This window comes from Ascaphus truei, chromosome 18, assembly GCF_040206685.1.
Source record: "Ascaphus truei isolate aAscTru1 chromosome 18, aAscTru1.hap1, whole genome shotgun sequence".
In the NCBI taxonomy this organism is placed as follows: Eukaryota; Metazoa; Chordata; class Amphibia; order Anura; family Ascaphidae; genus Ascaphus; species Ascaphus truei.
This window is the reverse complement of record NC_134500.1, coordinates 10281870-10299521: the sequence shown is the minus strand read 5'-3', so window position 1 is coordinate 10299521 and position 17652 is coordinate 10281870. Positions and strand designations below refer to the sequence as shown.

General features: G+C 47.3%; 1 protein-coding gene across 2 annotated transcripts in view; it reads left to right on the top strand.

The window, feature by feature from the left end:
- MAN2A2 (mannosidase alpha class 2A member 2) overlaps nucleotides 1–16225 on the top strand; it is a 34966-nt gene extending 18741 nt beyond the window's left edge. Inside the window, exons 12-24 of one of the 2 annotated variants that reach the window (XM_075575479.1) lie at nucleotides 140–254; nucleotides 1375–1442; nucleotides 1709–1874; nucleotides 3643–3879; nucleotides 5191–5307; nucleotides 6293–6407; nucleotides 7128–7261; nucleotides 7805–7946; nucleotides 8939–9072; nucleotides 10490–10567; nucleotides 12239–12433; nucleotides 13359–13469; nucleotides 13726–16225. In XM_075575479.1, coding sequence (XP_075431594.1) covers nucleotides 140–254; nucleotides 1375–1442; nucleotides 1709–1874; nucleotides 3643–3879; nucleotides 5191–5307; nucleotides 6293–6407; nucleotides 7128–7261; nucleotides 7805–7946; nucleotides 8939–9072; nucleotides 10490–10567; nucleotides 12239–12433; nucleotides 13359–13469; nucleotides 13726–13884 — 1771 coding nt within the window. In that variant the 3' untranslated portion in view covers nucleotides 13885–16225. The remainder of the gene's footprint in view (nucleotides 1–139; nucleotides 255–1374; nucleotides 1443–1708; nucleotides 1875–3642; nucleotides 3880–5190; nucleotides 5308–6292; nucleotides 6408–7127; nucleotides 7262–7804; nucleotides 7947–8938; nucleotides 9073–10489; nucleotides 10568–12238; nucleotides 12434–13358; nucleotides 13470–13725) is intronic. The other variant, XM_075575480.1, reaches the window with a different exon arrangement.
- The last annotated feature ends 1427 nt before the right edge of the window (nucleotides 16226–17652 follow it).

Sequence of the window (17652 nt, the reverse complement as noted above, 5' to 3'; positions counted from 1 at the left end):
ATCTATTCATTTATTTATTCATCCCCATTTTTCTGCTCTTCTGAATGGCGTTTCTCCTGCTGACTGACGATTCTGTCACTACCGTTGTGTTTGACGGCGTCTTCTCGTCTTTGCACCCTTGCCTCTCCGTGCTACGCAGGTTGCTCCATTCGCTGATGAATCTGAAGCGCATCTTGATTAACGCGGCTCACTACCTGGTCGTGGCGGACAAGGAGAAGTACCACTACGACCACTCGGTGCCGTTCTTCAGCACGGTAATGGGCCTGGGGCTTGCCAGATGGCACCGTCGCCCACGTCTCATAGTTGAGCCTCCACCTGGGGAGTGAATTGCAAAACCCTGGTGTACGAGTTGTGCCTTCCAATGAAACACAATGTAGAGATGTGTAAGGAGAGGATAAATGAGTAGTTTAATACTTATCATTTTAATAGTAGTAATATATATTACAATTATAGGTATATATAATAGCCCTCCGATACCCCCCAAATATATCTGGGATACTTTTTCTTCTTTGTTATAATGTAAATTCATCCCAGTCAGCCCTTACCTTTAATTCACCCTCCCCTTAGACACACACCTATTTACAATCAGCTGAGCGAGGTTTCCCCCTCGTCTTGTCCCCAATACTTGTAACAATATAGAGATGTAATGAGTGTTGCACATCACAATGCTGTGGGGTGCTGGGGTATAAAATCGGGGTGGAACTGCACATATGTCGCTTGTGAACTGCTTTGCACTTTTGCGCTATTATGAATCCCAAATCTATTTTGCACCATAACAAGGCAGCAACATTTACAAACTGTGCAGCAGATCAGTGTTTAACCTTTTTCGGCTAAGGAGCCCTATAATTATATTTCTGCAGAACCCCGACCCTCTCTAATAGCGAGTCTGAGATCAGATACATTGTAAGGAACCCCGACCCTCTCTAATAGCGCGTCTGTGATCAGGTGCATTGTAAGGAACCCCAACCCTCTCTAATAGCGCGTCTGAGATCAGATGCATTGTAAGGAACCCCAACTCTCTAATAGCGCGTCTGAGATCAGATGCATTGTAAGGAACCCCAACTCTCTCTAATAGCGTGTCTGAGATCAGAAGCATTGTAAGGAACCCCAACCCTCTCTAATAGCGCGTCTGAGATCAGATGCAGTGTAAGGAACCCCAACCCTCTCTAATAGCGCGTCTATCAGATGCATTGCAAATTCTTCTCTATTTGGTACAATTGTCGAATTACCTGAACATTGCAGGGACCCCTTTAGTGATGCCCCCGGGGAACCGAAGGGGTCCTAGGAACCCCGGTGGAAAAACTATGCAGCAGAGAAAATAAAGACTAAATGGCAAAAAGAAAAGCTATGTAACTTGCCTATGCTCACTTCTAGGATGACAGCCGATTAACCCAGGAATCCCTGGCAGAGAAAACGGTCATCAAGCTGGGTTCATCTCCAAGGTAAGACGTTCTCTTCTGGTTGGCGCGGCTTTTGGTCTTTCCAATGTGTAAAAGGCTGAGCGAGATTACGTGTCTATTAGTGCATTCGAACCACAACATGGTGAGGTTGAAGAAAAGACATTTGTCAGTCGTGTTCAACCTTTTACTTTAATAAGAAACTGGGCGTAGGGAAGGGAAAAAAATAATCTATCCTGACTCCAGGAACAAGCACTCTAAGCACCCCCCAACTGCTGCGATCGTCATTCTTTTTCTTTGCTGTGTTAAAGGTACGTGGTGGTGTTCAACCCAGTGGAACAGAATCGCCTGTGTGTGGTCTCTCTCTTGGTGAACACGCCCCATGTCCGTGTACTCACAGAGGAAGGACAACCCCTGGCCCTGCAGCTCAGCCCACAGTGGCAGTCTGCTACCGACATGAAACCTGATGTCTACCAGGTCAGGGAACCATGCTGTTCAAGGACACCCTCGATATTTGCAAACAGCGATATATCTTTACCCAACATGAAGCCCTCCAGAGAAGCAGTATACATATTGCTGCAAAAGTATCTTTTTTTTACGTTGATCTTAAAGTTCTTGAAATCTCCTGTAGAAACCACATCTATGAAGGTCTATCATGTTGGTCAAGTAATGGGCAACACTAAGATCTAGCTTTCTACAGCACCTAGAACGTGTCCTATCGATATGACGTGAGTCAGGGCAGGAGGAGGAGTATTATCGTTTCACTACCCAGTGCTTTAGGGGTTTGCTGCACCTGTTACCGTGTATTGGATATCTCCTGCAGGGGCAGAGAGGACTCAGTATTTTATTTTAACATCTCTATGAAAGGGATCTGACATTTCAATAGCAGAGGTTGCCAGAGACCAAGCTTAGAGGAAAGGTCAAACCTTGTTTACAGATAAGGTTACCAGGCGGCTTCTCCAAAAATACTGGACATAATTTGTAAAAGTGTGACGTGCTCAAGACACACACACCTCACACCGCTCCATGCTGTTTCCTCCTCTCCTTGACCCCACCCCCAGGCTCCTGACATCTCCTGATTGGCTGCATTACCTAGCATTAGGCAATCAATATGGCTGCCCAGCCCCCTAGCAATAGCCTCGCTCTCTCCCTGCTCGGGGAAATCCCGTGGCCCCCTATGCCGGTCAGGTCACTGTCCAGAGAGGTAATACCGTTATACACACACACCCAGAGAAGTAATTCCGGTATACACATACACGCCCAGAGAGGTAATACCGGTATACACATACACACCCAGAGAGGTAATACTGGTATACACATACACGCCCAGAGAGGTAATACCGGTATACACATACACGCCCAGAGAGGTAATACCGGTATACACATACACGCCCAGAGAGGTAATACCGGTATACACATACACTCCCAGAGAGGTAATACCGGTATACACACACACGCCCAGAGAAGTAATACCGGTATACACACACACGCCCAGAGAAGTAATACCGGTATACACACACACGCCCAGAGAGGTAATACCGTTATACACACACACGCCCAGAGAGGTAATACCGGTATACACATACACACCCAGAGAGGTAATACCGGTATACACATACACGCCCAGAGAGGTAATACCGGTATACACATACACTCCCAGAGAGGTAATACCGGTATACACATACACACCCAGAGAAGTAATACCGTTATACACACACACGCCCAGAGAAGTAATATCGGTATACACATACACGCCCAGAGAGGTAATATCGGTATACACATACACGCCCAGAGAAGTAATACCGGTATACACATACACGCCCAGAGAGGTAATATCGGTATACACACACACGCACAGAGAGGTAATACAGGTATACACATACATTTACAGTGTTACCTATGTTTTACTGCACAACGTGTCTAAATACAGGAGAGTCCAGTTCAATACTTGACGCCTGGCAGCCCTACGTACAAATGTTTCATTGGTTGAGGCCACATTATACAGCAGTTTATGTAGGTTTCCTGTAATGAGTTTTAAGAGTAGACGAATGTATTCCTTTTCTAACCAGACTAATAGGTGATGAATCGGCTTTAATGCTATTATCATTTAAAACTTCAATATCGCTGGGTGGGCTGCACCAGAATCATTTCAGAAGACAGGTGTTTATTTGACACCATCCCTTGTTACTTATACTTGGGATTACGGCAAGTTGGAAGCCCCCTAAAAGATGTCCCCTTTTTGTAGGTCTCCTTTCCAGCCAGACTTCCGGCACTTGGACTTAGCCTGTTCCAGGTGCACATGTCTTTCGACGGCCACACCTCCCTCAAATCCAATCTCCGCGTGTACCTGCACGGGCGGGGCGTGGCGGTAAAGAAACACAACGTCTTCCCTGTTAAAGTCTCCGAGTCCGGCACAGAGGATTTTTACATTGAGAACCGGTATATGCAGGTCTGGTTCTCGGGCCTAACCGGTCTCGTGAAGGTGAGGGGAAAGGAGAATTGCAGGCCGCTAACCGCACGTGTTGCGCACGTCGGCGGTATCGGCAGGGTTGCCACCACTGCCCGGTTTGACCCAGGGACTACGGTTTCCACCACGTGGCTACGGGTTCACCTGAAAAATCTCTGGGCGGGCGGCGGCGTGCGGCTGCATCTCCCCGTGCAAATTCTGTCAACGTGGCTCTGCGACGTGAAATGGCGCCATGACAACGGGACGCTGCGTGACATCACATTGCCGTGGAATTGCCATTTGACGTGGCGGAGCCATACTGACTGGACATTGCAGCGGGAGATGCCGCAGCTGCTGCCGCTGAAGGTAAGAGAAATAAATACTGTATATAAATAAATGTAATTGCAAAAAGTCTTGAATAGAAGGTGGAGATCCTGAGTCTCGGTGTGTGACATACTGTGTGCGGTGAAAGAATGCTGCCACAATTACTCTCTGAGAGGCTTACTATAAAATGACCCTATGACTATAAGGACTGACCTTGACCTCAGACTTAATTACTTCCCAGCATATACTACTAAAAGGAGGCTTTAGACTCAGTCCTACAATTACTTTTTAACGGGGCAGTCTTAGTTAATATGTATCTACAGGTAAATCGCGGAGTATACGGGGCTTGAAATCCTGAATTATCTACTCGCCATGATTAAGAGAAAAAAGAGATTTGCTACTATTCAACAAATAGTCTTGTAGTTTGTTCTGCAATGAATATTACCTTTATTTCCCGAAAATTACTCAAATAATAGATTATTTGTTGTGTGTAGACAGAGGTGAGTTCTTCAGCGAAGTAATCTGAGTTTCCCAGGCTCTTTATTTTACACAAACGTTTCTGTATCATGCCACCTCATATAACACGTACGGGTGTACAATATTTCACGGGTTCATTCAATCACATAATAATAATAGCATGTTCTTGTATAGCGCTGCTAGTTTTACGTAGCGCTTTACAGAGACATTTTACAGACACAGTCCCTGCCCGGTGGAGCTTACAATCTATGTTTTTGGTGCCTGAGGCACAAGAAGATAAAGTGACTTACCCAAAGTCACAAGAAGCCGACACCGGGAATTGAACCTGCTTCAATCTCACTGCCAGACAGTGTCTTTAGTCACTGAGCCGCTCCTTCTCAGATATAAATGATCAAAAGAGTAAAAAGACCAGGAAATAAATCTGAATAAAATCAGATCTCCTTTCTTCCTGAATGGTGACTGTTTAGTTTGGACGCATTTTCACGGTAAACGTCTTCTGTTTGGAGTTTTTTAAGTGTTTGTCTTGTTTTCGTTGTAATTACGCAGAGTGTTAAAAGAGCAGGAGAGGAACAGAAAATCAACATGGAATTTCTCATCTACGGGACACGGACCTCCAAGGACAAGAGTGGGGCTTACCTGTTCCTCCCTGACGGAGACGCCAAGGTACGGGCCGGAATGGTCTTCTCGGTCACGTATCCCGAACCTGACTCGATGCGAGGACCCTGCCAATCCTCATTCAGAAACTAGACCAGTCCATAAACGTCCTATGAATTCTGTCTTTGATGGGTCTGGATTCCCAGACCTCTCACTTCATCTTACTTGATTTTCTAACGGGGTATTTGGTTTGGGATGGTTGGGGCACATTTCGGGTTGGGGCACACCTCGGGTTGGGACACACCTCGGGTTGGGACACACCTCGGGTTGGGACACGCCTCGGGTTGGGACACGCCTCGGGTTGGGAGACACCTCGGGTTGGGAGACACCTCGGGTTGGGAGACACCTCGGGTTGGGAGACACCTCGGATTGGGACACACCTCGGGTTGGGACACACCTCGGGTTGGGACACACCTCGGGTTGGGACACACCTCGGGTTGGGACACACCTCGGGTTGGGACACACTTCGGGTTGGGACACACCTCGGGTTGGGACACACCTCGGGTTGGGACACACCTCGGGTTGGGGCACCCCGCCCCCCGCGCTGCGTTAATCCTTATGGGAAATTAGTGTACAGGCGGTCCTCCCTTATCCGACAGAATGCGTCCCGCAAACCGCTGTCAGTTAACGGACCGTCGGATTGCGGGTCCATGTTAATCGGCGGCGGTGACCGTCGGATAAGCGGGTCTGGCGTCGGATAAGGCATCCGTCGGTAAGCGAGGACTCTGTACTGGGCTTTTGGACTTGGGGAAGTTGCGACCGGGCCGCGGTCAAGCTCCGTTCTGCTCCCGTTTCCTTGCTCCCAAAATGAACACTGCCTCTGTACTTCTAATACCAGAGCTGAACACTTTTAAGTTCTCCGCAGTCTTCTTGAAACCCTTTTTCGGAGGCATTGCGTGTTTAAAACGTACAGTTAGGGGTGTGACTGTGTAGGACGTTCTATAAGAAGATAAGAAGTCCGCGCTGAACAGCTGATTTGTATTCCCTGTTGCAGCTGTATACGCCAAAAGATCCCCCTGTGGTTCGGGTGACGGAAGGACCGTTTTATTCCGAGGTGACCTGTCTCTACCAGCACGTTCAACAGGTTATGCGGCTCTACAACCTCCCAGGTCAGTGCAAAGCGGCTCTTCCTGCGGATTTTATATTTTTCTTGTACTTTATTTTATTGGGTTTTTTTTAGCTGTAATTATTCGGGCACTTCCGGTTTTAACGGCGCCGTAGCTCATACACAGCGCATTCAGGGCCTCTTAACTTTAACCCTTTGGACACCTTGTACACGTCATGGGCCCCATGGTGTGGGCTGCATAGTTTCCTCTTCTCTCTACGCAGTGGAAGAAATGCAGGCTCTGGCACATCCCTTTTTGAGCCCTGCCCCCTCTAGCAGTGCACCAATTGTATCTAGCAACTGCCTGGTCACATGATCTTCCCCACAGAATTTTGCATCCTTGGTCCTCTTCTGCTGCACTGACAGGCATTTAGTGAACCCCCGAGCTGAATCTTCGCCGATCGATCACAGGAGAACGGATCGATCGGCAATTTAGCTAATTACGTATCATGGTGTGGATTGTATTGATGCATATATTAAAGGGGAACAAATAAAATAAACAGTCGGCTTGGACTGCTGTTTTAAGTCTCATGCACAGTCAAAGTTTTATCACGTTTGTGACCTGTTAGCTAATGAAGGCGCCTACAACATCTTTGCTTCCAAATGAGTTATGTATGAACCGTCCATTACCCAGGTGTTTCCTGGTGAAGTTGGATTATTGTCACTGTTTTGCTCCCAATTTACTATACTTGAAAACCTCTTGATCTCCCTGCTCTCTCTACAGGGACTGAGGGCCTCTCGTTAGACATCAGCTCAATGATTGATATACGGGACCACGTCAACAAGGAGATAGCCATGCGGCTAAGCACGGACATAGAGAGCGGTGACTCCTTCTTCACGGACCTCAATGGCTTCCAGGTTCTTCTCGTTATACATCACGGCTAATGTCCACATTGCTACCCAAGTAGAGTAAAGGCCAAAGAAGACACTGTCCCCTATGTAATTGGGGTTACCTGACGGAGGGAAATACTGGGATTTGCCACGTAAATACACAGAGGGAATCATTTAAATATTGCAAAAGTCCCCAATGCAAAATAAGCCCACATGCTTGTATCGCCACCCTTTAGCAACATGCAAACTCAAGACCAAAACAATATTGCATTTCATGGAGGGGCTTGGAGTGGCGGGGACATGGGACCATTCTGGAGCCTATTGTAAGCCTTTCTAAATTCCTTTACTGTATGGGTGGTCTGGGCACCCACCGACCTGACAAAGAAACACGTTCTTCCTTATTATAAAACTACTTTCCCAGCCCATGTGCCTCACAGGTCCTCAGAACCACAGGTTGAACTTGCTGGACGTATGTCCTTTTTCAACCTCATCTACTATGGAACTACTATGGAACTACTATGGAACTATGTAACAACTACTTTCCGTGTTACTGTTTTTATTCCAATGTAGATTCAGCCCAGGAGGCTTTTAAAAAAGCTACCGCTCCAAGCCAATTTTTACCCAATGCCGGTAATGGCGTATATCCAGGATGAGCAGAATAGATTAACGCTACATACCGCGCAGGCCCTGGGCGTGTCCAGCCTGAAGAGCGGTGAGTGGAAAATATAACCAGTGTATCAGCTAACGTCATGTTCCTTTCTTACATAAAAACAAAACGGTGCCACCAAGCCATCGACGCCTTGTATCACCGTTTTCAAACCATGTTTAGTTTTATACCCGAAAACATCATCTCCATACATAGTACCATTTGTACATCACGTACAGTTACAGCAGAATTGCACAAAACGATATCAAGTTGCCGGACACTGCAGTGTTGTATGGATATAAATCCAAAGGGCGATGTTGACACGATGGTCAGCATCCGTTGAAAGGCTAATATTTGCTTTAGAAGTTAATCAAGCAAATTCTATAATGCCTCTTCATGCGGCTACCCTTGAATCATGTGCTGATATAAGTAGGTCCCTAACTAAAATTGGAACAATTGATAGGTTGGGTAGGTGTGTGGCTGTCTCTGGTGTGACTGTGACCAGGGCTGCACAAGCCCTCCCGGAATACGGAGCCTGGGGATTCCCATCTCGCAGCCGCCCATATGGACACCACTGCGGCAGCCCGAAAAACTCAAATCCCCTTGTTGGCTGATTGAAGAAGAGAGAGAAACTCACGGAATAGGGCAGGCACTGGTGGTAGATGTAGGCGTGCCTGCTGCCGCCGATGCGTTGTACAACCTGAAGGACCAGAAAGGCGGGTGCGTTCTTCCAAGATAGCAAAGCATGGACTCGCGGAAAGGGCAAAAATGAACTAAAATACCCACTTTATTATCGCATGGACCACGAACAGTGCCCCTAACGCGTTTCACACTGGGAATCACTTTTGCTACCCAGCGCGAAACGCGTTAGGGGCGCTGTGGTCCTCCGTTTATATCCATGTGATAATAAAGTGGGTTTTTTAGCTCCTTTTTGCACACCAGTCCATGCTTTGCTTTCTTGGAGGAACTCCCCCGCCTCTCTCGTCCTTCAGTTCTGCCAGACACTGCAGGGCAGATCATTACCATCCGTGAAGTCTCGCCTTCTCCGTGATGCGCAGGTCAGCTGGAGGTAATTCTCGACCGCCGCTTGATGCAAGATGATAACCGCGGCCTCGGACAAGGGCTAAAGGACAACAAACGCACCTGCAACCGATTCCGCATCCTACTGGAAAAGAGAACAATCGGGAACAAGGTAAATGGCGCCAGCCTCGCTCTCCGCCTTCACATGCACAGGGACTTACTGTTGCTTGAACAGCTGGGATCAGTTTAGATTAGCAGCTGTAGAATATTCTTCAGAGGAAGGGGAGCTAGGCGCACCTCCGGTATGGAGCATCAGCAAGAAGCACTGCCTGTAATCACGGTGTTCTTTGTATAGAGCGTTTCTCTTGACTTGTGTATTAAGAAAATGTAGAGGCGGCGAAAAACCAGATTTGAATCAAACTTGCACCAAAGATATGGATTGTTACATTTCAGCACGTTGCTAGTTACTGTCCAGGAGACAGACTCGCCGGGCAGAGGGGGGGAGTGTAGACCGCGCACGTACCTGGAATCTGGATCCTCGATGAGTAAGAATAGTGGAGCCTGGTTTCTGGGGTCAGGGCGGGGTGCGGTAGCGTAGTCGAGGTGACGGTTCCAACAAGAGGTGGCCCGCTGCCAAGAACGGAAGGGCGAACACACACAACCCCACCCCTACACACACACGCAACACCCCGTCCCCCACACACACACCTACCTCTCTGCCGGTTCAGAGGCCTCGCCCTTCCTCCTCTCCTTCGTGTCGGCACAAGGATTCAACTTTCACCCGACCGGAGAGCGGAGCTGGAGGAGGAGGGAGGCCGCGTGCACTCCTCCCCCCTCCCCCCCCCAACATGATGGAGAGGAGGGAGCGCGGGGACCCCGAAGGTGCGGGACCCATGGCGGACGCCTTGCCCTAAGGCTGTACCCCATTATTAACCACTCCAGCAAAGGTTAATGCAGCAAAAGCAGAATTACAACAACAATATGACCGGACCACTGGTAACAGGCTCTCCTTTACTGGCTCAGACCCCTGATGTTTCAGTGTGACTGTAGAGCAGCGTTTTTTTCAACCAGGGTTCCTAGGTACCCTATGGTTCCCCGGGGCCCCTAGAAGGTTCCGTGTTGTTTTAAAATTGCACCAAATACAGAAGAATTTACCATGCATCTGATCTCAAACTGTTAGAGCGAGTTGGGGTTCCTCAGAATTTCATAGGGTTCCTTGTCCAAAATAAGGTTGGAAACCGCTGCTGTAGCCCTGGGCCCCTGACTCTTCTGCAGCCTGACACTTCCTGAAACCGTATCCGTTCTGTTTGTTCCTCACACACCCTGGCTCTTGTTGAGTATGCTTACTTGCCTCTTAACATCATTGTTATGCTATCATTACTGCTTTTCCACCACACAGTCACCTCCCTCCCCCTGTGTCCCTCCCCCTGCATCACTCCAGCTATAACCTCGTTCCCTGCACATTAACCCATTATCCACGGGGTTCGGAATCTTCATTGACTTTTGCATCTCACCTTTTCCCACCGTTTCCTTCCTCTTCCCCCTGTTTCATTCTCACCACCCGCCTCCCACGCACGCCCACTGTCCAGGCCTCCAGCCTCCTATCTAAATTGGTCTCCACGTTTAGAGAACTGGCATTTTCCAGCATGAGGAGCAGCAGGCGAGAGGTAACGTTACCGGGGGCGAGATAGAGGCGCTTTGTAGATGTGTGTGGTGTAGTAGCTGCTTTGTAGCACATTTAAAACCAGAGACAGAACATGAAACACAGACAGAGCTCAGTGCACATCCAGCAAAACTTATACACGGTACAGTGCCTAAATATATATGTATAGACAGTGTTCGACAAACCTATACATTTGCACGCTCCGGGCGAGTGGATTTAACATCGTGGCGATACTAGGTGGCGAGTAGATTTTTTTGTTCGGCGAGTAGATTTGTTGGTGATTTGTCGACCACTGTGTATAGATATCTATTAAATAAAATGGTCTTTTAGTTTAACATTTTGGCCAAATTGTTGTAAGCCCCTGAGCCACTACACGGCAGACCACATCTCAAGGGTCCCTAACACTAATACAAATTCTTAATAACCTGTGCAATACCAGGAAGAATGATTTATAATAAATCTGTCCAAATTAGTTGCAAAGTTCTAAGTCTGATTGAAGCTTTTATTAACCTGTACATTACCAGGAAAAGCACTCATGAGCTTGTAGGTGTCCTGTATGTTTTGCTTTGTAGCATAGACTGTTGTTTTGGTTGATACAGTAACTCTGGGGAGAAAAAAACCTACTCTATTGCAAATCGCATCTTCTAAACCGCTTCTATAAAAAGTGACAAACAGTGGAACCTGCAAACCGCCCGAGGTGGCGGGGGAATAAAGCGCAAGTTTTTAGAAGCGGTTTGTATACCGGAGCTACGGGAATAGCCGTTTATGTAAAAAAATACGAGTTGGAGACTTTTTTTGGCAGAGCGATGGGATTGGCAAAGCCGGAGTGAAACCGCTTCTTAAACAGCCATCTAGACGCGATTGGAGACGCGAGAAGGGTTTACAGAATAGCAAAGCACGCCGATCCCATCGGAGCTACGAGATTAGGCTCAATCTTATCCAAAGTAGGTTACACACAATGTAACTCGAGGTTCTGGCTTGGGAGCTCTTTACCATTCAGAAAAAAAATATATATATACTATATTTTTTTTATTTTTTTTTTCAAGGTGGAAATATTACTGTATGCTCATTTGCATGTCCTATGGACGCAGCTTAAGATACATAGCCAGCAAAACCACCCACAGACAGCTGTTTCGACCTTAATTGGTCTCATCAGTGTGGGGTTGGTTATACTGGCTATGCAAAAATGAAGCAGGATAGGTTTTATCATATTCAGTTAAGTTATGGTGGGTAAAAAAAAGTGACAAAAACCCTCCACAGCAAAGCAAACCAACCCCACACTGATGAGACCAATTAAGGTCGAAACAGCTGTCTGTGGGTGGGTTTACTGGCTATGCATCTTGACCCTGGCTGTGCTCAAAGCTGTGACCATGCAGCAAACTTAAGCCTATAGGGAACCATGTTAATGGTTTTGAAGCAAAAGTTTGCACTGTGTGCTCATTTGCATGTCATTTCCCAGAATCCCTTGCTGCAGTGGAAGTGCTGGGTGATAATGGTGAAAGGCGGGGTTGCAGACCTGCTACATGCAAATGAGCATACAGTAATATTTCCATTTGCTTTGCTGTGGAGGGTTTTTGTCACTTTTTTTTACCCACCATAACTTAACTGAGTATTTTAAAGATGAAATGGTTCGGTGGGTTTCTGGCTGTGACCCCGATCATCTTTTGTTTTCCAGACTCAGGAAACCTCCCCTGTCAGCTTCCCCTCCCTTCTCAGCCACATGACCTCCATGCACCTGAACCACGATCTCCTGGTGATGCCGGTTACCAGTGAGAAAAGCGGCGGCCCCGCGCTGAAATCCTTCGTGCCGCTCTCCGCTGCCATCCCGTGCGATTTCCACATTCTCAACCTGAGGACTCTCCAGGCGGAGGTGAGGCTTGGCGCACAGGCTGCACTGCAGTTAGCGGGTTATCCAAGTACCCTGCTTAAGCGGTCCAGGCTATTTGGTCGTGGTTGTTTTGCCGCGACTGAGTCGCCGCCGGCGTTTAGCCGCCACTCCCCTCGCCGCAGGGACATATCGCCGCTGGACTTTTTGCTGCCAAGATAAGCCCATAACATTACCCTAAAAAACCCTAATCTTAAGCCCTAATACTAGCGCTACCCCCTACCCTAAAAACCTTAACCCCTTACCCTAAAACCCCTTACCCTAGTCCTCTACCCTAAAAACCTAACCCCTTACCCTAATGCCCCTATCTTTAACACCCTAACCTCTAAAACCCCTTACGTTAACTTACCTTTATTGGTGAAGCACCCGGCGGCTGAGCGTCCAGCGGTGGAGCGGCTGCCACGAAGGGTCCCTGGGCAGCTAAACGCCGGCTGTGGGAGATGACCACGATCGAATGTCCGATTCCGCCCCTCTAAGTCCCAGGGTTCATGTTGCCGTGACGCACTAGTGCTTCTTTTCTTCTTGACGCTACAGAGCCAAGTAAGGCCGCGCTTATAGTCCCGGCGACGCCGTGGCGTGACGTCATTCGTCGCCGTTGTAATAGAGATTTTCTGCCTGTAGTGTAGGAGACAAGAGACGGCGACCGGGGGGGGCGTGGCCGTGAGCGGTTCGCCCTCATTGGCTGAACCGCTCACGTGCCCCCATTGACTTCAGCGATTTTTGTCGCGGTCGCACCCACTATAGGCGCACGCGATGGATTAAATCACCTTGTTTTGACGTGCCGTTGCCGGGGTTATAAGCGCAGCCTAAGTGGCACTGTAGCGTTACTGTAACCCTTTCTCTGGCCTGTAAAGAATCGCTTGGCGATGCGCGGCACTAATGTCGCTCTCTCTCTCCCGCTGCCCGGTAGGATGATGGGATTCCTTCACCGGACACCGCGTTGATTTTGCACAGGAAAGGCTTTGACTGTGGACTGGAGGCAAAGAATCTTGGGTTCAACTGCACGACAAGCCAGGGAAAGGTGTGTGTGTGTGTGTGTGTGTGTGTGTGTGTGTGTGTGTGTGTGTGTGTGTGTGTGTGTGTGTGTGTCGTCATTAAAATAGACACAAAGTAAAAAGTAACACATTGTGAGTGCTCATTTGCATGTCATTACCAGAATCCCTGGCTGCCGTGGAAGCTTTATATGCGAAGAAGTAATGGGGATATGCAGTAATGCAGACCTGTTGGTGTGTTTGTGTTTGATCCTATCTGAATTCTTTCCCTGCTTGTTTTCCCAGCTGTCCCTCGGAAGTCTGTTTCTGGGGCTAGAAGTTGGCGTCTTGCAGCCAACCTCGTTGACGTTGATGTATTCTCTAGCCCCCCCGTCCAACAGCAGCACCCCGGCGGTCAGCATGGACCCAATGGAGATTTCTACTTACCGCCTACGCTTCAGCTAACCCCAGCGGAGGGGGCGAGAGATCCCAGAGCACAACACCCAAGGACTGGAAGCTGGGCGTTCCCTCAATGAGTTCATATTCTTCTGAACACTGAAAGCTTCAGCCGATCTCCAGTAGTGCGTTCCGCACTGGGACTCTGAAAGCTACAGCCGATCTCCAGTAGTGCGTTCCGCACTGGGACTCTGAAAGCTACAGCCGATCTCCAGTAGTGCGTTCCACACTAGGACTCTGAAAGCGCAGCCAATCTCCATCAGTGCATTTCGCACTGGGACTCTGAAAGCTACAGCCGATCTCCAGTAGTGCGTTCCGCACTGGGACTCTGAAAGCTACAGCCGATCTCCAGTAGTGCGTTCCGCACTGGGACTCTGAAAGCTACAGCCGATCTCCAGTAGTGCGTTCCGCACTGGGACTCTGAAAGCTACAGCCGATCTCCAGTAGTGCATTCCGCACTGGGACTCTGAGCACTCCACATAGGTTCTTGGGAAAGGCCAACTGGTTATTCCCTTGGTCTAAATACCATCGGTGCTGGAGGGGTCCCGCTAACACTTGAAGTGGTTAAAGACATAGATGGTCCATCACAGGATGATCAGAAGAGATTTATGACGAATTTGCTTTTTCAAATTAATTTATTTGTTGTCTCTTTAAATACATTTTAACCAGGTCCATGTCCCTGTTTCAGACTGGTCATCTTATGGATTCAAACACTTGTAATTCCCCTGGTGCTGTAAAATTCTGCAGAGATTACAGCGAGAAGCTTTTTGTCCAGGTAGCAAAGAATTCCCATCTAGATAAGAGACTAGAATAGTGTTTTTTGTTCTGTCCGGGTTTTGTTCTTTGGATGAAAGTGCTTGCACAGCCACTGTCCGTATTCAACACGGTTTTTGCCTTTTGATCCCAGTTACACCTTTTTGTATGTCAAATATAAATGTTCTTGAACTGCAGCAGTGGAGTTTGGTCAGAAGACCCTGGTTGGGATCATTGAGATGTCATCACCGTGAGTCAGGAGGAAGCCGTCCTGGACGTTGGGTGTCATTTGAGAGACAGTATGTATGAAAGAGGTTGTTGTGTATTGGCATTCCTCACCACGTCCCCTATACAATTTCGGCCGGGCAGCATAATAGATACAATCTGGAGCTATAGCAAGAAGCAGGGTAACATGCAGTTAACAATTCAGTAGCTTCTAATCACTTGAAAGGTTTTTTTTGCGTTTTTAGCTGTGCATTATCCAACTTCTCACTATAAACTAGGACCCACGATGTCTCCTCTTTGGCTTCAGACCTGCTCCTTTTCTGTGTCTGATTGTGGTAGTGATATCATTTGAGTCTGTGACGATTAAGGATGCCGCCGCGTATTAACTGGAGATTGGTCTAAATGGAGAATTTGGGGGTCTTTGCTGCTGGCTAAAACAAATTGCAATGGTAAAAAAAAATAATAAAAAGTAACCTGTGAATTTGTCAATTAGAAAGCTGTTGAATATTAGCACATCTACTGTTCTAGTTCACATATATTACTTCAATTTAGCGGGAACTTTCTCGAATGAAACCTTCGGCACATTTGCTTTATTTCCCTGCTTCTATTCCCAGCTTTCCCTCGGAAGTCTGTTTCTGAGGCTAGATGTTGGCGTCCTGCAGCCAACCGTGTTGATCTTGAGGTATTCTCTAACCCCCCACCCCCCACCCCCTTCCAACAGCAGCACACCAGCAGTCACCATGAACCCCATGGAGATTTCTGCCTACGTTTCAACTAACCTCCGCGGAGGGGGCGAGAAGCGGGGCGTTCCATCAATCAGTTCATGTTCTGAACAATGAAAGCTCCAGCCGAACTCCAGTAGCACGTTTCGCATTGGAACACTGAAAGCCTCAGCTGATCTCCAGTAGCGCGTTTCGCATTGGAACACTGAAAGCCTCAGCTGATCTCCAGTAGCGCGTTTCGCATTGGAACACTGAAAGCCTCAGCTGATCTCCAGTAGCGCGTTTCGCATTGGAACACTGAAAGCCTCAGCTGATCTCCAGTAGCGCGTTCCGCATTGGAACACTAGGCAGTCCACAGAGGCAGTTGGGAAAGGCCAACTGTTTATTCCCATTGGTAACAGAAGGTTCCCTTCAACGCTGAAGCGTTTAACGACCCTAAGGCTTCTGTACTAATATGCCCTTTGAAATCATGTATTGTGTCAACATTGTAGTGCTTGAAAGAAGTACCAACCTTCATAAAATGCGAGGTAAGTATGAAGGTCGTTGTGTGACTTCTTGCATATGACGCATAGTCCGTCTTCTGAAATGACTTGGCGCGTCGCGTTGCATACCCGATTCATACAATGGAAATAAAATGAGAATTATGTGTATTTTTTTTATTTCGTGATCGGTATTGGTAAATATCAATGAAATGTATTGCAACAACAACAGAAAGGCCAGCGCAACATACAAAGTGACACAACAAATAGTACAATACTTCAGTGCTAATCTGCTCATGAGTAAGGGTCAACTTGGCAGACGATTTTGATGCAGATGCAACTATTTTTGTGGCGTTCAGATACTTTTCTGATACAGACAGGTCGTCATGCGCGCGCCACGTGCGACAATATATTTTTACTAAAAATAAGTGCCTGGGCCACACATTGAGGGGAGGAAAAAAAGGGCGTACACAGCACACCAGCGCAATACCATTTGTGATTTTCATGTGTCAAGTTTACACCAAATATTCTATTTGTTACGCTTAGCACATAGGCCTTATACACTGTGTCCCGGTGGCCAGAAGTGAGTTATCACTGTTTGTCATTGCTTTTTTAAAACTATTCCTTTTGTTATCTTGTTAAACACATATATGAAAATCAAGAGAGGTTCTGGGCACAACCAACCATCAAAAAAAACAAAGATCTAGAGATGACTCCAATTTAAAAAAAAAAGCTAATATATTAGGTGCATGAATAAGCAGGCGAAAACACTTATTAGTGTGCGAAACGCGTAGGTGTTTAACCTGCGTATCCATGCACCTAATAAATTTGCCTTTTTATTGGTTTCCCCTTTAGATCGTTGTTTATTGTTGGTTGTACCCCGCATGTCTCTTAGTTTCTCGTGTTCTACCTATTGGCGGATACAACACGCGTGGGAGTTGGCGGATACAACACGCGTGGGAGTTTCCTAAGATCATGTCAAGGACGGATAAGAGAAGCTTATGAGCATGTAAGTCACCTGCGTGTGGATATATTCCATATGGACTGTTTTGTTTATGGTTTTATACCCCCCTTCCTGTTTGCTTACACCATGGGTTTCCATTAGGGGTCCCCCAACAACCTGATGTTCAGCTTATTGCAACCTTTATATAGGGAGCGCTGGATTTTATTTGTTTCTACCTGCTTATTACAAGTGATTTAAGACTGGCCACCTAGAACACTAGCGTTAAGGCTGCTCAGCGACGCTCTGCATGACTGCAACGCAGTGACATTCCTCACTTATTCCTATATCACAGACCTGCTCTTCCTCACTCACTGGGCAAAGGTGGAAGAGGAAGACGCTGATCCTGAGCACACAGCAGCCTTTCTGATACTTGCAATGTCACTGCTGGTAATGAAACCGCTACCTCTAGACTTGTATGTATAATCTTTATATAGCGCCATTAATGTACATAGCGCTTCACAGAAAGTAATACACGTGACAATCGTATAAATAACACATAGTACAAATAACAGAACATGGGAATAAGCACTTCAGACTTAAAGTAACATTGGGAAAAGGAGTCCCTGCCCTGAAGAGCTTACAATCTAATTGGTAA